Source organism: Mirounga leonina, unplaced genomic scaffold (genome assembly GCF_011800145.1).
Source record: "Mirounga leonina isolate KUSES-001 unplaced genomic scaffold, KU_Mleo_1.0 Mir_94, whole genome shotgun sequence".
In the NCBI taxonomy this organism is placed as follows: domain Eukaryota; kingdom Metazoa; phylum Chordata; class Mammalia; order Carnivora; family Phocidae; genus Mirounga; species Mirounga leonina.
Genome location: NW_023270855.1, coordinates 40,596,793 through 40,615,281, shown reverse-complemented (window position 1 = coordinate 40,615,281; position 18,489 = coordinate 40,596,793). Strand labels below are relative to the sequence as shown.

The following is an 18,489-nucleotide window of genomic DNA, read 5'->3' as shown; positions in this document are numbered from 1 at the left end:
CTACTTTATGAGTACTTTGATTTCATTATGATGTGATTGAAACCAACTGAGAAAAAAAAATGAAACAGAGGTTATAGAAGCTTGAATTCTGAAGGGAGTTCTGAGGATTACCAGTAAGATGTGTTCAAATATGATCTACTTCTGGGTGGGAGGATGGGTTAGCCTGGTGGTGGGTATTGAGGAGGGCACATTCTGCATGGAGCACTGGGTGTTATGCACAAACAATGAATCATGGAACACTTCATCTAAAACTAATGATGTAATGTATGGGGATTAACATAAGAATAAAAAAAAATGCCTAAATACGATCTACTTCCACTAAGAATTGTTTGGAAATAAATTATTAATTGACCAGGAAAATCTTAACTAGGCTGAGGTCCTTATCAACATTGGATGAAATACTGCTTTAAAACATACAAAATTGGGGCGCCTAGGTGGCTCAGTCAGTTAAGTGTCCGCCTCATGACGATCCCAGGGGCCTGGGATCAAGCTCTGTGTCGGGCTTCCTGCTTAGTGGGGAGTCTGCTTCTCCCTCTGCCTCTTTCCCTGGCTTATGCTCTCTCTCTCTCACTCGCTCACTCTCAAATAAATAAAATCTTAAAAAAAAAAAAGACAAAATTAGGGTGCCTGGATGGCACAGTCGGTTATGTGCCCCACTCTTGGTTTCAGTTCAGGTCTGATCTCAGGGTCATGAGATTGAGCCCCATTTTGGGCTTTGGGCTCTGCACTCAGCACTGAGTCGGCTTCAGATTCTCTCTCCCCCTGCCCCTCCTGCTCTCTCTCTCTCTCAAATAAATAAATCTTGAAGAAAAAAAAAAAACATACAGAATTATAACAAACTGACAGTTTCAAAAGTATTTGCATTTTAGTGGTTCACATTTATTAAGTTACTCTAGGGGCACCTGGGTGGCTCAGTCGTTAAGCGTCTGCCTTCGGCTCAGGTCATGACCCCAGGGTCCTGGGATCGAGCCCCGCATCGGGCTCCCTGCTCCGCGGGAAGCCTGCTTCTCCCTCTCCCACTCCCCCTGCTTGTGTTCCCTCTCTCGCTGTGTCTCTCTCTGTCAAATAAATAAATAAATAAATAAATAAATAAATAATGGGCGCCTGGGTGGCTCAGTTGGTTAAGCGACTGCCTTCGGCTCAGGTCATGATCCTGGAGTCCCGGGATCGAGTCCCGCATCGGGCTCCCTGCTCGGCAGGGAGTCTGCTTCTCCCTCTGGCCCTTCCCCCTCTCATGCTCTCTCTCTCTCTCATTCTCTCTCTCTCAAATAAATAAATAAAATCTTTAAAAATATATATATAAAAAAAAAAAAAAAAGAAATACAGCCAGCCATACTGCTTCAGGGAGCACACATAAGGTTTTAGCAAGATGCTGTTGGTGTCCCCTTAGGAAATGACAGATAAACTGGTCAGGTAGTGAAAAATATTATTATTATTTTTAAAAGATGTTATTTATTTATTAGAGAGAGCACAAGCCGGAGGGGATGGAAAGAGGGAGAAGGAGAAGCAGTCTCCCCGCTAAGCAAGGAACCTGACATGGGGCTTGATCCCAGGACCCTGAGATCATGACCTGAGCCGAAGGCAGACGCTTAACCAACAGACAGACACCCAGACGCCCCATGAAAAATATTACTAAGGAGCATTTCAGGAAAAAATGTTTGTGCTTTCATCTAGACAAGAAAAGATATCCAGATGAAGTATCAGCTGAGAGTGCAGTGTCTCCTTGCCCCTCAACTTTAAATTGGACCCTGAAGTGGGATTCTATTTCCAGTGGAGATCCCATTAGAGTCTCATCTCCCCGCTGCTCACAAAGTGACTTAGATCCTGTTCTGTGAAAAGTCAGTCTATGGCTCCTGGGTAGCACAGTCAGTTAAGTGTCTGGCTCTTGGTTTCTGCTCAGGTTGTGATCTCAAGGTCTTGAGATTGAGTCCGTATCAGCTCCACACTCAACTTGGAGTCTACGGAAGACTTTCTCCCTCTACCCACCTCCCCCCCGCCCAGTACATGCACCCCCCCTCAAATAAATAAATCTTTAAAAAAAAGAAAAGAAAAGCCAGTCTAACAGAGGGTATAGAGATCAATGGACAGAGCTACTACAGAGTTATCACAGAGCTTTCTGTGTGCTTCCCTTAGGGTTTCTTCCTCTATTTCCCTCCTTCCTCCCTCTCCTCCTTTCCTCTTTCTGTCTCATTTTAGTTTTGGCCTTTGGAAATACCGAGTTTTACTGTATGTTTGAACTATAACATATCCTTGCACCAGAAAGAATGAGCCTGGCTGCTTTGCAAAAGATTTCTATAAAACTACCCTTTTATACAAGAGGAATGACGTACATCTGTTTTAAACCTGTTATTTGGTTCCTCTTGCTTTACTTTTTCTGCAAGTCCATTTGATTGCTGGGTTGTTGAAACTGCTGGTAGCACCTGCTTACTAGCTGCTCTCTTTGTGTTAGGTACTGTGCCTTAAAGTAATTGTAGTGCTTTAAGAACACAAAGACCGCTTGAGCAGGCCAGCTTGGGGGATTGGCAGTGCTATCAGGGAGCAGGGTCTTTATGACAGTCTCTCTAAAAAATCCCTGTGGGGCCATTGCCTGCGAATTTCTTTAGACTTTATGCATCTTTTTATCAGAAGCCACATCTTTGGTGTGGCAACTATTACGAGTTGGCTGACTCCCTGGATGTGTAAAACAAAGAAAAGCAATATGGCAAAAAGAAAACCTGACTCTTGGTCCTGTATGTGTTGCTAAGTAGCTCTGTAATCTTGGGCAGGCTGTTCCATGTATCCCAGCCATACTTTCCTATGTGGAAGTAAGTTTTATATATGCCCTACTTGTGAGGATTGAGCTAGGTGACATTTGTGAAGAATGCCTTTGTAAACTGTAATTGCCTTGTGAATAAAGATTACTATCTCTGATAAACAGTACCAGTTCTCAGCCACCAGTAACCTGATTCTCCCATCCTGTGTTTGGAAGAAGCACAAATCTACGAGGAGGGATTGCTGATGTTTCAGTGTGAGTTGTATTCACAAGGCTCACATACTTTCTCCCTGCCTTTTGATCCTCTCTGTGTCTCTCCATGCTTCAATGGGATGACCCGTTCTGTCGCACAGCAACCGTGCTCTCAGTACAAAATGTGATTGTGACCGTGCTTGTGTTGGGAGATCATCAACAAATATGCCGAGCTGCTGGCCAGAAATGTTCTTCCCTTCCCATTTGCTCTTGTACCTCCCCAGTACCTTAAGAAAGGATTCTTGGGGTTTGGTTATGAGCCAGCTGGACCATGTGGTAGAGCCATAATTCTCTGACCCAAGTCCTTTTCACAGGTTGACAGTCACAAAATGAAGTTACGAAGCCTCCAGGAACAGCAGCTGAAAAGGGAAATGGAAATGTGGATGTTGAGTTCAGCTGCCCTCAGACCCAGAGTGTGCTCCTCTCTGGTGTCCCTGAGGTGGAGAATATGGACTTGACTGGCTTTACTGTTCAGGAATGCAGTTATCTCTAGCTTTCTGCAGCTTTACATTAAGAACCCCGGGGATATACTTAGGAACACCTATATGTGACTTTGTCAAGTGAGGGCTTTGGGCTTGGGAGATAAATTTTTGCAGGTTTTGATCTAATTTAAGCCTAATCTAACACTAAGAAAGGAGGTGTCTCTGGTTCTACTTTCAAATGGGTGACGCCTCTTTAGGAGCCAGACCTGGTTAATCAGACTCGTGGTCTTCATGGTTCCTTTGCTTTAGTAGCTTAATAATCCAATAATTCAAATGATGACTAAAAATACTAATGTGTGAAGATGGTAGGTAATAGACAAAAGTGGACAACCAAAATGATGAAATCATTCATTAATGACTTATTGATTTATTATTTATTAATATTTATTTATCCTACTCATTTATTAATCCAACTCCCCACAGTCTGCTTCCCTAGGAGACACTGGCAGATCTTTACCCTGTGAAATCTGAAGAAAGGGCCTGGCCAGGATAGGGAGGGTCATAGTGTATGTCACCCCATGCTTGGTATATCTGGGCAGCCTGTATGTGGTAGCAGCTGGGGAATCAAATCATAGATAAACCTGATTGTTCTCATTCAAGTGATTTCTCTGTTTATTCTTATTAAAACAATTGGCTGTTCTTCAACGGTGATGTTAAAAGCATTTCATATTCTTTAGCAGTGGTCTCCTGGCAGCCTTATGTCTAGCCACGTGCGGATTGAAAAGAAAGCCGTCCTAGCTGTAGGGGACTCTGAGGAATTGGAAATCATTGCCTTTGTGACACATGAGGGAAAGGCAATCTTCTCAAATGGGAAGATATGCTAATGAGTGCTCCTGGCAGGAGTTTGCTACCCTGGACGAAAGTCATCCGTGGTTCCTGGAGCGGCGTATTTGTCACACTAGAAGTATAAAGACTCCTTGCCTCAGAAATTTCTGAGTCTAGTGATACCTCCAAGTGGTGAAATCAAAATTTGCAGATGACTATGTTCGCAGTAGTGCCTTGTGCCTGTGGCACTGTTCACTCTTTACGTGGCAACCCACACGTTTTGTGGCCAGGGTGTACAGATGCGCACTGTGACAGCAGTACCTCCCTCCAGAGCCACTGTGTGCTAAGCACTCCAGTCTTCAAGGATAGTTGGATCCATTCAGTCTTTTGTTCCTTCCACAGCCCTTATTAGGTTCCTTTTCTGTGCCAAGTACTGCACTTGGTACTGGTAATAAAAGGCCAGCAAGATTGAGCCTGGACACTAAGATCTGGCCCAGCAATTGACAACTGACACTAAGTGCTAGCGTAAAGATACGGGTTCTGACGTGCAGTGACCATTTCCTATGAAAGCTTAGTCTTTTAGTAGATTGAAATGGGTTGTGAAATATTACCTGACAAGCAAATGAGGTGAGGTGAGTGGCTTTTTGACCTGTCTAGTCTCACCTGCTGATGCTAGTCCTTTTTGAGCACTTAGGAGTCAAAATACATTTATTGAGCCCTCACTATATTTCATGCTAAGCTCTTTATATGTATTAATTTACTTAATCTTCATAACCATCTTATGAAACAGGTACTGTTATCCCTACTTTATAAATGAGGAAACTGAAGCACATAGAAGTTAATAAGGTCCTTGTTGGAGGTCATGAGGTGGTGGCAAGATTCAAATTCAGGGAACCTGACCCAGCGTCCATGTTCTTAAATGATGTGATATACTGCCTCTAGGTAGAAGGGTACCGTCCTGACCAACCTCCTGTATGGTAGAGCTTGGCAGAGTGATAGTCCCCTGACCTCCCTGCCTGCAGAGTTCTTCTCTTTCCTGGTTTGGTTTCTGAGATCAGATTGCTTGTCCTTAAGACAGAGCACAAGTTGATGAATGCAGTAGGAGGTCCCTTATCTACAGCCCACATGTGAATCTGGCTCTGCCTTTCACCATCTGGGTGACCTTGGCTCTGAGCATGTTTCCTCATCTGTAAAGTGGAGATAATGTTATTTTATGGGATCATTCAAGGGATTAAATAAGATCACATACTTAATAGTTGCTGGCTCTGAGTAAGCGCTTAATAAATGATAGCACATTTTTGTTATCATCATCTTCTAGCCTTGAGAAGAAGCCACAAAACAATTTCTCAGAGACCAGACTCTAGGACCTAAGTAGGCGGGCAGATTTCCTTTGGTTTTGACAAGACAATAATTTTATTCTATGTATTTCTCTTGACTCTTTTGGTGTGAAAAGCAGAGAGGTAAAGCATTATTTGACAGATGTATGGATTCAAGCAAGAAACTGAGGTCCAATTGCAAAGAAATGCCTTGTAGAACTCAGAGCCCTGTCTGAGGAGACACAGAGGACCCTAGAGGGCGGAGAATGAACACAGCGCAGGGGCTAGTTCCAGAGTCGCATCCTCGGTTAGTTCACTTACCAGTGTGGGTGAGGGTCTCTTGTCAGTAAGCAGAGATTTTTTTTTTCTCTCTCTGCTCTAACATATCTGCTGGCTAGTGTTTATTAAGCCTTACCTTTTCTTGATGGGAAATAGAATTGGTGACTTTTCCAAAATGCAGAGGCAAAGGAGCTCTGTAACTGCAAGCTTATTGAGCCCCTTTCCCCACCTGTTCCTGTGCCAGACTTCCCCCCCAGTGCTTATTTGCCAATGGTTGCTCCTCAGATCTCATGGCTGGCTCGCTCTGTAGGCTCCAAGCCAGAGTGATGCAGCTGCCGTCGCCGCCGCCGCCGCCACCATCAGCCATTCAGGGTCCTACCATAGGACGTGACCTGCCGTGAAGCTTTCACCTTTCTCCGTTCTGCCTATCATCGGGGTTGTACCTTTTTTTCCGGGGGCTTTTGCCATGCAGCCAGTGTTCCAAAGAAAGTTTTCAGGCACCACAGTTAAGAGCCCTACCTGCCTTTCCAAGGAGATTTGAGTTAGCCATGGAAAAGAAGATAATTGAGAGGGCTCCTGTGCCTCTGAGCTGCAGAAGGAAGAGTTGGCTTCTGCTAGTGTGCTCGCTCCGAGTCAGGTGGGGGATTTGCTGGGACTCGTGAACGTGCACTACATACCTCTGGAGAAGTAGACTCGGCCTAACCTGCCTAAGGACAGCGCCCTGACCCACAAGAGCGAAGGCTGAAGACTGATTTTCCCACATCCTTTCCCTAAGCTTAAGCTTGCTCTGCCACACTGCCCCAAGTCTGTGGCTTAAAACAGCCATTTCCTTTTGTTGATAAATAGGTTCAGTCTTTGTAAAATGTTTCAGCTTGGGGACTGGAAAGGCTCTCTGTGCCTTCCTGTCTCTCTGTTTCTCTGAGGGTTGATGTTGATGGCTTCTGTCTTTGTCTTCACAGGGAACTCTAATGATCCATGACAAAGAGGTCACCCTTGAGTATATACCAGGCCCAGATTTTTGGTACTGCAAACGGGTAAGTGCCAAGAATTCCGTTCCTTAGAAGTAAGGATCCAGCCTCACAGCTCCTCTGTGTCTCCAGGAGTGCTCCCTGGTAGTATGCATTGCCAAGGACAAAGCTCTTCTACCTTAGTTCACTTCAGATGAACTGAGGGTCTGTGCAAGGCCAGCCACCATTCATGCTTTCTGGCTGCTGCCTGTGGCCGTAGAGAGTTCTAGGCCTATTGGAGGCACCCTCTCAAGGGACATACACCATGCTTTTCAATTGATTACGAACTGCATTGACTTAAACCTCTCCCTGGTTACCAACTTCCTGGGGGTGGTTATAGGGGATTAGTATTTGGAGAGGTTGGTTCTGCCAGAGGCATACACTTTTTGGCTATTACAGGGTTTCCAAGGATATAGAACTTTAGGTACCATGACATTTTACCTCTCTTGAAGTCCAGTAGTCTTCTAGAATGGCATATTTATTTTATTTTATTTTTTTTAAAGATTTTATTTATTTATTTGAGAGAGAATGAGAGAGAGCACATGAGGGGGGGAGGGTCAGAGGGAGAAGCAGACTCCCTGCCAAGCAGGGAGCCCGATGCGGGACTCGATCCAGGGACTCCAGGATCATGACCTGAGCCGAAGGCAGTCGCTTAACCAACTGAGCCACCCAGGCACCCTAGAATGGCATATTTAAAGATTTTAGGCTATACTCTTTTTTTTTAATTTAAGATTTTATTTATTTGAAAGAGCATGGGGGGAGGGGGTGGGCAGAGGGAGAAGCAGACTCCCCACGGAGCAGGGAGCCCAATGCAGGGCTCAATACCAGGACCCTGGGATAATGACCCGAGCTGAAGGCAGATGCTTAACTGACTAAGCCATCCAGGCACCCCTAGACTATACCCTTTTTTGTTGTTGTTGTTTTTAAGATTTTATTTATTTATTTGACAGAGAGAGAGACAGCGAGAGAGGGAACTCAAGCAGGGGGAGAGGGAGAGGGAGAAGCAGGCTTCCTGCCGAGCAGGGAGTCCAATGTGGGGCTCGATCCCAGGACGCTGGGATCATGACCTGAGCTAAAGGCAGACGCTTAACGACTGAGCCACCCAGGCGCCCCCCTAGACTATACTCTTATTGGAAGTCCAGCTGGCTTGCAAATGAGCATGAAAATAAGATTTGTCAGTTTTCATTGCTGCTACTTAGTTTCAAAAATAATTATGAAAAATGTATAGTTTCTGAACCATGATTCATTAAAAATTCATTATAAAACTTGATAAAATTCAGCAAAAACTTTAGGTTGATATTTTATTAGCCTCAATGAAATATAATTTGTATAGCTGTGGTTGTCATTAACCAAAGCACTCATATTTCATGGTGTCATTTTAGGAAAACATTTAACTTTTAAAAAAATTGTGATAAAATACATGTAACATTAAATTTATCATTTTAACCATTTTAAAGCATACAATTCACTGGCATTAAGTACATGCATAGTGGTGTACAACCATCATCACCATCTAGTTCTAGAACTTCTCATCACTTCAAAAGGAAACCCTGTATCTCTTGAGCAGTCACTCCTCAGTCTCCTTTCCCTCATTTCCTAATAAACCACTAATCTGCCTTCTATCTCTATGGATTTGCCCATGCTAGACATTTCATGTAAGTGGAGTCATAGAACATTTGACCTTTTGTGTCTGCCTTTGTTCACTTAGCATGTTGTCCAGGTTTATCCATGTTGTAGTATGTATCGGTATATCACTCATTTTTATGGCTGAATAATATTATATGGCTATACCACATTTTGTTTATTCATTCATCAGTTTATGGACATTTGGGTTGTTTCCACCTCTTGTCTGTTGTGAATAAGACTGCTGTGACTATTCATTCACGTACAAGTTTTTGCTTGAACACACATTTTCAGTTCCGTTGGGCATATACCCAGGAATTGTGAGGTCATATGGTACTTTTATGTTTTAACTCTTTGAGGAATCACCAGGCTATTTTCCATAGACAGCAGCTGCACCATTTTACAGTCCCACCAGCAACGTATGAGAGTCCCAATTTCTGTACACCCTTGCCAACATTTGTAATTTTAACCCTTTTTTTAAATTTTTTTCATTTTTAAGTAATCTCTGCATCCAACGTGGGGCTCAAACTCACAGCCCCACTATCAAGAGTCACGCACTCTACCAACTGAGCCAGCCAGGCACCCCAACCCTTTTTTGATAATAGCCATCCTAAGTGGGTGTAAAATAGTATCTGATGATTTTAATTTGCATTTCCCTAGTGACTAATGATGTTGAGCATCTTTTTATGTGTTTGTTGCCACTTTTATATCTTCTTTGGAGAAATGTTTATCCAAATGCTTTGCCCATTTTTAATTGGGTCATTTGTCTTTTTGTTGTTGTTATAAGAGTTCTTTATACTGGATTCTGGATATAAATCCCTTATCAGATGTGTGATTTGCAGTTATTTTCTCCATTCTGTGTGTTGTCTTTTACTTCCTTACCATGTTTTTTACACAAAAATTAATTTTGATAAAATCTAATTCAGCTGTTTTTTCTTTTGTTGCTTATCCTTTGGTGTCAGAAATCATTTGCCAAATCCACGGTGATGAAGATTTACGCCTGTGTTTTCTAAGAATTTTATAGTTTGGGCTTTTATATTTAAAGCTTTGATTTATTTTGAGTTAATTTTTGTTCATGCTGTGAGGTAAGGTTGCAGCTTCATTTTTGGCATGTGGGTATCCACTTGTCCCAGCATCATTTGTTGAATTAACTATTCTTTTCCCGTTGAATGGTCTTGCACCCTTGTTGGAAAGCAGTTGACCAGAGGTCTGTAGGTTTATTTCTATAGACTCTCAGTTTTATTCTGTTCTATATTTTTATCCTTACATTAGTACCATGCTGTTTTGATTATTGTAGCTCTGTAGTAAGTTTTGAAATTGCTAAGTATGTCTTTCAACTTTGTTCTTTTTTAAAGTTCTTTTGGCTATTGAGTGTCTTTTGCAATTCCATATAAATTTGAGGATCAGCTTTTCCATTTCTACAAAAAGACGATTAGGATTTTTATAACATTTAACATTTTAATAGTGATTGCCTCTACATTTTGAGATTATGGGTAATTTCCCCCCCTCTCTTATACTTTTCCTATCAGCTATAATACCCATATATTATTTCTTTTATAATCAGGGATGGAGGGAGCTAGCATTAAAGGGATCATTTTGAACTCTTTTTTTTTTAAGATTAATTTACTTTCGAGAAAGAGAGAGCACGTGAGCAGGGGGAGGGGCAGAGGGAGAGGGACACCTCTGAGATCGTGACCTGAGCTGAAACCAAGAGTTGAATGCTCAACTGACTGAGCAACCCAGGCGCCCCAAACTCTATTTTCTGTTAACTGGCAGAAAGCAAATGTTGATATCTGATGTCAAAATTACATGGCTATTGCCAAAGCTGTTGCTTGAAAGAACAGAATGGCTTGGTTACATTGTCCCCTAAGATGACAAGCCACTTGCTTAGCTGTCTCAGGGGTTCTTGTAATTTCTGCGCTTTATTAGAAGGATTGAGTACCAGCCCTGCATATGCAACCTTTGGCCTGATGTGGAATCTACCAACTTAAAAAAAGAAACATTTATAGCAGTATTATTTGTAATGTCCCAGAAGTCAAAACAACAAAATATCCATCAACTGCTGAATGGATAGACAGACAACACTCGGCACAGCCCTACAGTGGAATGCTATTTGGCAGTTAAAAGGAATGAAGTGGGGCTCCTGGGTGGCACAGTCAGTTGAGCCTCCAATTCTTGTTCTGGCTCAGGTCATGATCTCAGTCCCATGAGATCAAGCCCTGCATCGGGCTCCGTGCTCAGTGCAGAGTTTGCTGAGATTCTCTCTTCCTCTGGCCCTCCTGCTCGTGTGCCTGCGCTCTTTCTCTCTCAAATAAATAAATCTTAAATAAATAAAAGGAATGAAATGCTGCAACGTGCTAACATGGATAAACTTTGAAAACACTATGCCAGACATAAAATAATAAAATACCTTATATCACACTATTCCATGGGACTGGTGGTAAGAATGGGAAATGACTCCACTAGGTTTCTTTTTGGGCCAATGAAAATGTTCTAGGGGCGCCTGGGTGTTCAGTCAGTTGAGCGTCTGCCTTTGGCTCAGATCATGATCCCAAGCTCCTGGGATTGAGCCCTGCATCAGGTTCCCTGCTCAGCGGGAAGCCTGCTTCTCCCTCTCCCTCTCCCTCTCCCACTCTCTCTGCTTGTGTTCCCTCTCTTGCTGTGTCTCTCTCTGTCAAATAAATAAAATCTTAAAAAAAAAAAAAACTGAAGTTAGATTGTGGTGATGGTTGCACTCTACGTATAGTGGAAGTCATTGGGGGTGCCTGGGTGGCTTAGTTGGGTAAGCATCCAACTCTTGGTTTCAGCTCAGGTCATGATCTCGGGGATCGTGAGATTGAGCCCCACATCAGGCTTCGCTTTCAGCATAGGAGTCTGCTTGAGTTTCTTTCCCTCTCCCTCTGCCCCTCTGCCTCTCCCCCCCTCAAATAAATAAATAAATCTTAAAAAAAAAAAAAAAGAGGGACACCTGCGTGGCTCAGTTGGTTAAGCGGCTGCCTTTGGCTCAGGTCATGATCTCACGGTCCTGGGATCGAGTCCCGCATTGGGCTCCTTGCTCAGCAGGGAGCCTGCTTCTCCCTCTGCCTGCTGTACCCCCTGCTTGTGCTCTATCTCTCTCTCTCTCTGACAAATAAATAAATAAAATCTTTTTTAAAAAAAAGGAATCATTGGACATTTGAAACAGGTGAACATTATGGTACTTAAACCAAGGTTAGGATCCTGACTCCACCACTTAACAACTCTTCTGTAATAACAAGCAGCCTCCAAATCCCAGTGACTTAAATGCACAGACATATTCTTCATTTAAGTTACATGTTTGGAACTATGGGTCATTGCTTGTTCTGCTCCATGACCCCTCAATTTGGGACCCAGCTGGAAGGAGCAGTCCCAACGTGGCACTGCTGTCCCCCTGGCTAAGGGAGAGAATGAGAGGCTCATTCTCCCAACCAATGGCTCTCAGAGCTTCTGCCAGGCCCGTGCAGGTCATGTTCATTCACACTCTGTTGGCCAAAGCCAGACACGTGGCCAAAGCTGCCAACAGAGAGGGCAGTGCACTCACCTGCAGGGAGACACCACCGTTGCTTGACCGAGAGCAGGGCTGTGTGTATGATCCGTCCGTGCACCAAGAAGGGAACAAATTGACTGTAATGACTTTACTCGAGTTTGTCTGAATCACTTAAGTGATAGTTTGTGGAACAGGCCAGGTACCTGGTGTGTGCTGTTTACTCATTAGCTTCTGCTGTGGTGGTTATTCTCCTCCATCTGGCATGCCCTCCTTGCTCACCCTACAAGGCCCTACTCAAATAGCAGCCTTTTCTTCACAGTTCCTGTTCTTTGGTTTCCTGCCAGTCAGCTCTCTGTCCTCATACTACTTGGAAGCTCATTGGCAAAAGTTCAGTGTCTTTGGGATTGGCAATGTGCTTACCTTTTTATTCATAGGTTCAGACAAGAACTACATTCACATTGCAAAGTGTCTCTTCCCTTGTTTGGGTGAATGAATGTTCCTTTTCCTTTTAACATCCTCAGAAGAGCTGCCAGAGGCACTACTTATGTATCTTCCTCTTCTTTCCTTGTCCTTTTTTAATTTATTATCATTTTTTAAACATTTTATTTATTTGACAGAGAGTACAAGCAGGGGGAGTGGCAGGCAGAGGGAGAGGAAGAAGCAGGCTCCCCACCGAGCAAGGAGCCCAATTCAGGGCTTGATTCCAGGACCCTGGGATCATGACCTGAGCCAAAGGCAGACGTTTAACGGATTGAACCCCCCACATGCCCCTCCTTGCCCCTTTTTTAAATCAGGGGAGTTGATCATCAAGAATTGTCAGTTCCAGCCCAGCCTGAATGGGGCTCTCATAAGCAGTTTAGGACCAAATGTTGGATGCAGACTATGAGGGGCAATGGCTTTGGGGCAGTAGTATCGTATAAACCATTTAACAGTCCAGTTTTCCTAGTTAAGTTTATTTCCTGTAGAAATCCTTGTCTCTCGGGGCGCCTGGGTGGCTCAGTCGTTAATGCGTCTGCCTTCGGCTCAGGTCGTGACCCCGGGGTCCCGGGATCAAGCCCTGCATCGGGCTCCCTGCTCAGTGGGAAGCCTGCTTCTCCCTCTGCCACTCCCCCTGCTTGTGTTCCCTCTCTCACTGTGTCTCTCTCTGTCAAATAAATAAAATTTAAAAAAAGAAAGAAAGAAAGAAATCCTTGTCCCTGACAGAGGCATTTGGGGCTGCTCGGGGGTCCACGTGCCCTGTTAGAAGGCAGCTCCCAAACAGCAGCTTCCCACATTCTGTCTGCCAGCTCTGATGAGTGGGGGGACATCAGATTTGTTAGGCTTTACGGTGATCTGGGATATGGCTTATTTCTTTCATGTTTGGCAGGTGCTATTATGTTGGATATACGTAAGGTTTTTTTAAATGTTTTTGGTCAAATTGAAGTCTTTCCCTTTCCCATGCAGTGTAAGGCCAGCGTAGCTGGACACCGATCTTCATGTTCACTCTGCAAGTGCCCAAGGGAAGGTGAGTGTTGCTAGAGGTGGTGGTGGTAGTTTTTATTTTATGTACTGATCAAAACAAATTTCATGCTCTCTTTGGCTTTTAAGAGTGGTCATCCCTAAAGACAAGTTGATCTGTAAAGCTCTTAAAAGTGCAATGTGATCTCTAACTTCATGTGACCTGTTAGTGAATGATAGTGGATCTCAGTTCCACCAGGGGAAGGAGATGGGTTGCCAAATCCTCACATTGAGGGAACCAAGTGGGCAGCTGACCAGAGGTCAGTAGGAGTGTTACTTAGAATACATTTAAGGATGTTAGGTTGAGAAAGAGTCTCCGTGGCATTCGTCCATGTGACCCTTATCCCCCACTGCTTTGGTGTTACTGAGAATCATCTGTTATCGGGATTGTTTTCTTATTTACGCTCTATATAAACATTTCAGGATCTTCAACAGAAAAATATTTGTAAAATAACAGTAAAAAATGAACAAGAGAAAATCAGGATTGAGGGTATATGTTGTTTTTATAAAGGAATAAACCTACCAGCTTCTCAGTCACTTAACTTTAAGTAAATTTCTCCAGAGAACCTTTAGGTAGGCAACCTTGAAGAGTCTGTCAAAGGCATCTATAGCAATGACTATTTCTGTTTGTTTTTCTTTTTTAAAGATTATTTTTTTATTGACAGAGTGAGCGAGTGCACAAGCAGGGGGGGCAGCAAAGAAAGAGGGAGAAGCAGGCTCCCTGCTGAGCAGGGAGCCCGATCCCAGGGTCCTGGGATCGGGGCCTGAGCCAAAGGCAGATGCTCAACCAATTGAGCCACCCAGGTGCCCCAGCAATGACTATTATATGCCTGTTTCTGATATTACCCCTTCAGGAGAGCTAGGGCATGACCATAAAATATAGTTCAGTTTAGGGATCCAGGTAGCCTTCTGAAGGACCTGTTTGTTCCAAGTTTAGGACTTAGTATGTCTACAAAGAGTTTCTTAGCTGGGGTTTTGGCCTATAGTGGAGATTCTACTCTCTAGTGAGGACTGTGAAGCAGGTGTTCTGAAAATCTTTAAGGAAGGCTCTAGATGCTGTAGAGACCAAACCAACCTGTGAGAAGGTGAGTAAATAACTGAGATTTTTAGCTTGTATTACAATTCAGATTACACAAAATTGTGGGTTTTTTCCCTGAAGAAAGGCTTGCTTTCTCAGTATATTCTAACAAATGAATGGCTGGTTTATAAAAATCCTTGGGTACCATACCACTAAGAGGGCTGAGACAGCTTTAACCTGAAAACATGTAAAACAGGTGTTCACTAGTTGCCTATCACTGCTGCTAAGTTATCTCTACATTGGTCCTATAGAATGTATTTTTTTGAACTACATGGCTTCCTGTGAACCCTCCCAAGAATTGAATTCGTTGCAAAAAAATGTTCCTAATTAATTGGACAAATTGTCCTGCTATAGAAAGAGATTGAGAATGAATCATTTCTATTTTGAAGGACATTTGCTCATTACAATTATTTGCAGGTGAATGAGCTATATGCAGGTAGGTCTGTTAGCTTCCCCAGAGAAGAGGGGACCTGTGGTCTTACAGAATTGGAGACAGCTGTCTTAGTACCATAACACTGGAAGAAGCAAGACTCCTAGACACATACGTTTGGGATATATGTTTCTACCAAACTTCTGGCAAGGGTCATAGCTTTGGTAATTTTGTTCCCAAATCTGTTCTTATCATTGGTTTTAATAGTCAGGCCCATCATCTCATGAAGTATTTCTTATATTTAAATGTTTGGGAAGTGATAGAAAACTCGTAAGATGAAATTTTTTAAGTACTTGAAGGGTTTCTTTGAACTATTTTCATGTGCTATATCATTGGCCTGGCTTAATATCTGTTAGAGGACTTTTTTGTGGGTATTTCTGAGACTATTAAAACCATTCCAGTATGAGTATTTGTTAGCAGGTAAGGAGGAATCACAGCAGTAGTGTTTTTTGGATGAAACCTGCTGGAGATTCTCTTTCTGTTTCTGTTCCTGTAGTGACAGAGGCCAAGCAAGAATTAATAACCTATCCTCAGCCTCAGAAAACATCCATACCAGCACCATCAGAAAAACAACCCAACCAGTCCCCAAGGTCAGCTGATAAGGAACCTGAACCCAAGAAGCGGGAAGAAGGACAAGAACCACGCTTGGGACATCAAAAGAGAGAAGGAGAAAGGTATCTGCCTCCTCGAAGGGAAGGGCTCACCTTCCGAAGAGACCGAGAAAAGGAGCCATGGTCTGGGGAGACACGCCAGGATGGGGAGAGCAAAAGTAAGTGATTTGTCAGGGCACAAACCAGACTGTGACCACCACAGTTCGAGTATAGATGGCCTGTTTTGTGGCTAGGGACCAGGTGTTTCCCACACCCTAGTAAAACTGCTCAGCCTGATTGTAGAGGCTATTGCTTTCTGCAGGCCTTGCTGTACCAGTTGGAGGAACCTACATCCTCCAAATAGATAGTTGCTATTCAAATGCAGCAAGGCATCATTTTAGATTTCTGAGTATTGGTGAAGAAATGTTTGAAGTATATGACCCAACATTGTTTTATAGAATCAGCCTTGCTGGAGCAGAATAGCATCTGCAGTAAAAAAAAGACAATCAGGCTCAGAGGGCTTTGGAAATTAACCTTTCTCTCTTTCCTTGCTCCTCCCATTTCTATGTGGTTTGTTCAGCAATTATGCTAAAGCGCATCTATCGTTCCACTCCACCTGAGGTCATAGTGGAAGTGCTGGAACCCTACGTCCGCCTTACTACTGCCAATGTCCGTATCATCAAGAACAGAACTGGCCCCATGGGCCACACTTATGGCTTTATTGACCTCGACTCCCATGCGGTAAGTTTCCTCTGCCTTGGAATGGCCAAGGGACAGCTGGCTATAGAAACCTGAAGCAGGTTTGAAGGACTTCCTTATCATTGGAATTCTCATGTGCTACCTGGTATCAAAACCCTCTTGTTCTTTCCTTTGGGTTTAATGCTCATTCAGAGGAAGGGACTGCCTTTGAAAGTTAGAATTCTGAGCATTTTTCTAGATTTGGTTTTGTCTTTTGGCGTTTACAATGTCCAATTAAAATAACATGAGAACTTAGTTACTTGTGAAGAATCTGTGTACTGAACCTTGCAAGATTTAGCAAATTTTCTAGTTTCTTAAATTTGTTTTGCTCAGCCATAGATGGTTTTATATTTGATGGTAACAGGACATTTCCTCTTTTTCCTTAAAATGTTGTTTAAGAGATTCTTGTGGCCTGAATTTTTAGTTGTGGGGCCCTTTTCTATAGAGGTAACAGGAAAGTAATAATGAAAATCATTGGTATTTTTCTTTTTTAAGATTTTATTTATTTGAGAGAGAAAGAGCACGAGCTGGGAGAGGGGCAGAGGGAGAGGGAGAAGCAGACTCCCCACTGAGCAGGGAGCCTGATGCTGGGCTCGATCCCAGGACCCTGGGATCATAATCTGAGCTGAAGGCAGATGCTTAACCAACTGAGCCACCCAGGCACCCCTTGTTGGTATTTTTTAGATTTCATGCTCAGAAGTCACAAGGGACTTTGTAAACTGGATCTGATGCAATGAGAGTTGCAGCCTAAAAGAAGAGAATTTGAATTTCTGATATTAATACCAGAAACTGATGTTTACTATGATCACTATTCTGATCAACCCTTCATCAAGAGTTGCCTGTTTTTGCCAGGGTGCTCTTACTATTATAATTACAACCAGAACATAATGTTCAGTAAATTTTTCTTTTGAGAAGAAAATCCACGTTCAGTTCTCTTTCAAAGGACATGGCCTTTTCTCTCTTTGTGCTGCAATGTGTCTTTGGTTTCCCAGGAAGCTCTTCGTGTAGTGAAGATCTTGCAGAACCTTGATCCACCATTTAGTATTGATGGGAAGATGGTAGCTGTAAACTTGGCCACTGGAAAACGAAGGTAAGGCAGAAGAGTGGGGCTCCTTTGTGATTCCCCTACTCAAGTTTTTGGGAGGCAACTCTGAAAGGTAGAGATGGTAAGACATGGTACCTTCTGATGTGGGTTTCTTCAGGTAGTGTGCATGTTTTCTTTTTATGAAGCTTGCCTTATTCTGACTTTAGTTGTCTTTTTTTGTTGTTTTTGTTTGGTTTTTCCTTAAATAGCAGCACTAGGTACTTAAGTGCCTTCCCTCTTCACTGCCTGGTATCTTTGGGTTCCAAATGATGATACCGTCTTGGATGTGCAGAAATCTCGATACATCCTTGCGCCTCAGAATCCTAAGAAAATGCTGTCCTGACTCCCCATTCCTCTGACCCTGGTCATGCCTCCATGGTACTGGGAAGTCTAATTCCTCTTTACTCCTATACTTACCTTGACCCAGGAGTGGTAACTGGGAAATGGCTGCATCAGAGAGGCAGGCTTGCAGGAATGGGGCAGATCTTGCTCTAGCACCCTCAACTCGTTTGCTGTTTTGCTTCAGCATTAGCTTTGTAGAAATCTCTGTACTGCCAGCCCTGCTTGCTCTGGGTTGGTTTTTTCCCTCCAAAATGGGGGAAAGTTAGTTTCTTGGCAAATCTGTAGGGTTAGGCAATCCTCAAGTGGCTTTTTGTAGCAGACTCAAGATGTGTTGTATTATTTGTTGCAGAAATGATTCTGGGGACCATTCTGACCACATGCACTACTATCAGGTAGGCTTCAGCAGTTGGGGAGTGCTCTGTCAAAATCCTCAAGTGACTGAAAGAGTGATCTTGAATTTTCTTCAGTGGGTGACTGTTAAGGTTAAGAGCTATCAGAAGTTCCATAATTTTAACTAGCCTTTCTGTGATAGGGTAAAAAGTATTTCCGAGATAGGAGAGGAGGAGGCAGAAATTCAGACTGGGCTTCAGATACAAATCGACAAGGACAACAGTGTAAGTCACTTGTTTTATTTCTATTGCTCTTTGTGACTTGACTACTCATTAATTGAAATCTTTGTGGTCACAAAGTTAGCAAGAAATACTGTTGACTGGGGATGCACATTAAGAGAGAGCACCATCTACAGGTTC

General features: G+C 43.2%; 1 protein-coding gene across 7 annotated transcripts in view; it reads left to right on the top strand.

The window, feature by feature from the left end:
- RBM6 (RNA binding motif protein 6) overlaps positions 1-18,489 on the top strand; it is a 110,149-nt gene that overhangs the window by 81,054 nt on the left and 10,606 nt on the right. For 4 of the 7 annotated variants that reach the window (XM_034997667.1, XM_034997668.1, XM_034997671.1 and 1 more), the window contains 8 exons: positions 6,806-6,880; positions 13,425-13,485; positions 15,483-15,755; positions 16,157-16,317; positions 17,307-17,404; positions 17,608-17,616; positions 18,090-18,132; positions 18,273-18,354. In XM_034997667.1, the coding sequence (XP_034853558.1) occupies positions 6,806-6,880; positions 13,425-13,485; positions 15,483-15,755; positions 16,157-16,317; positions 17,307-17,404; positions 17,608-17,616; positions 18,090-18,132; positions 18,273-18,354 (802 nt within the window). The remainder of the gene's footprint in view (positions 1-6,805; positions 6,881-13,424; positions 13,486-15,482; positions 15,756-16,156; positions 16,318-17,306; positions 17,405-17,607; positions 17,617-18,089; positions 18,133-18,272; positions 18,355-18,489) is intronic. The other 3 variants (XM_034997669.1, XM_034997672.1, XM_034997673.1) reach the window with 1 other exon arrangement.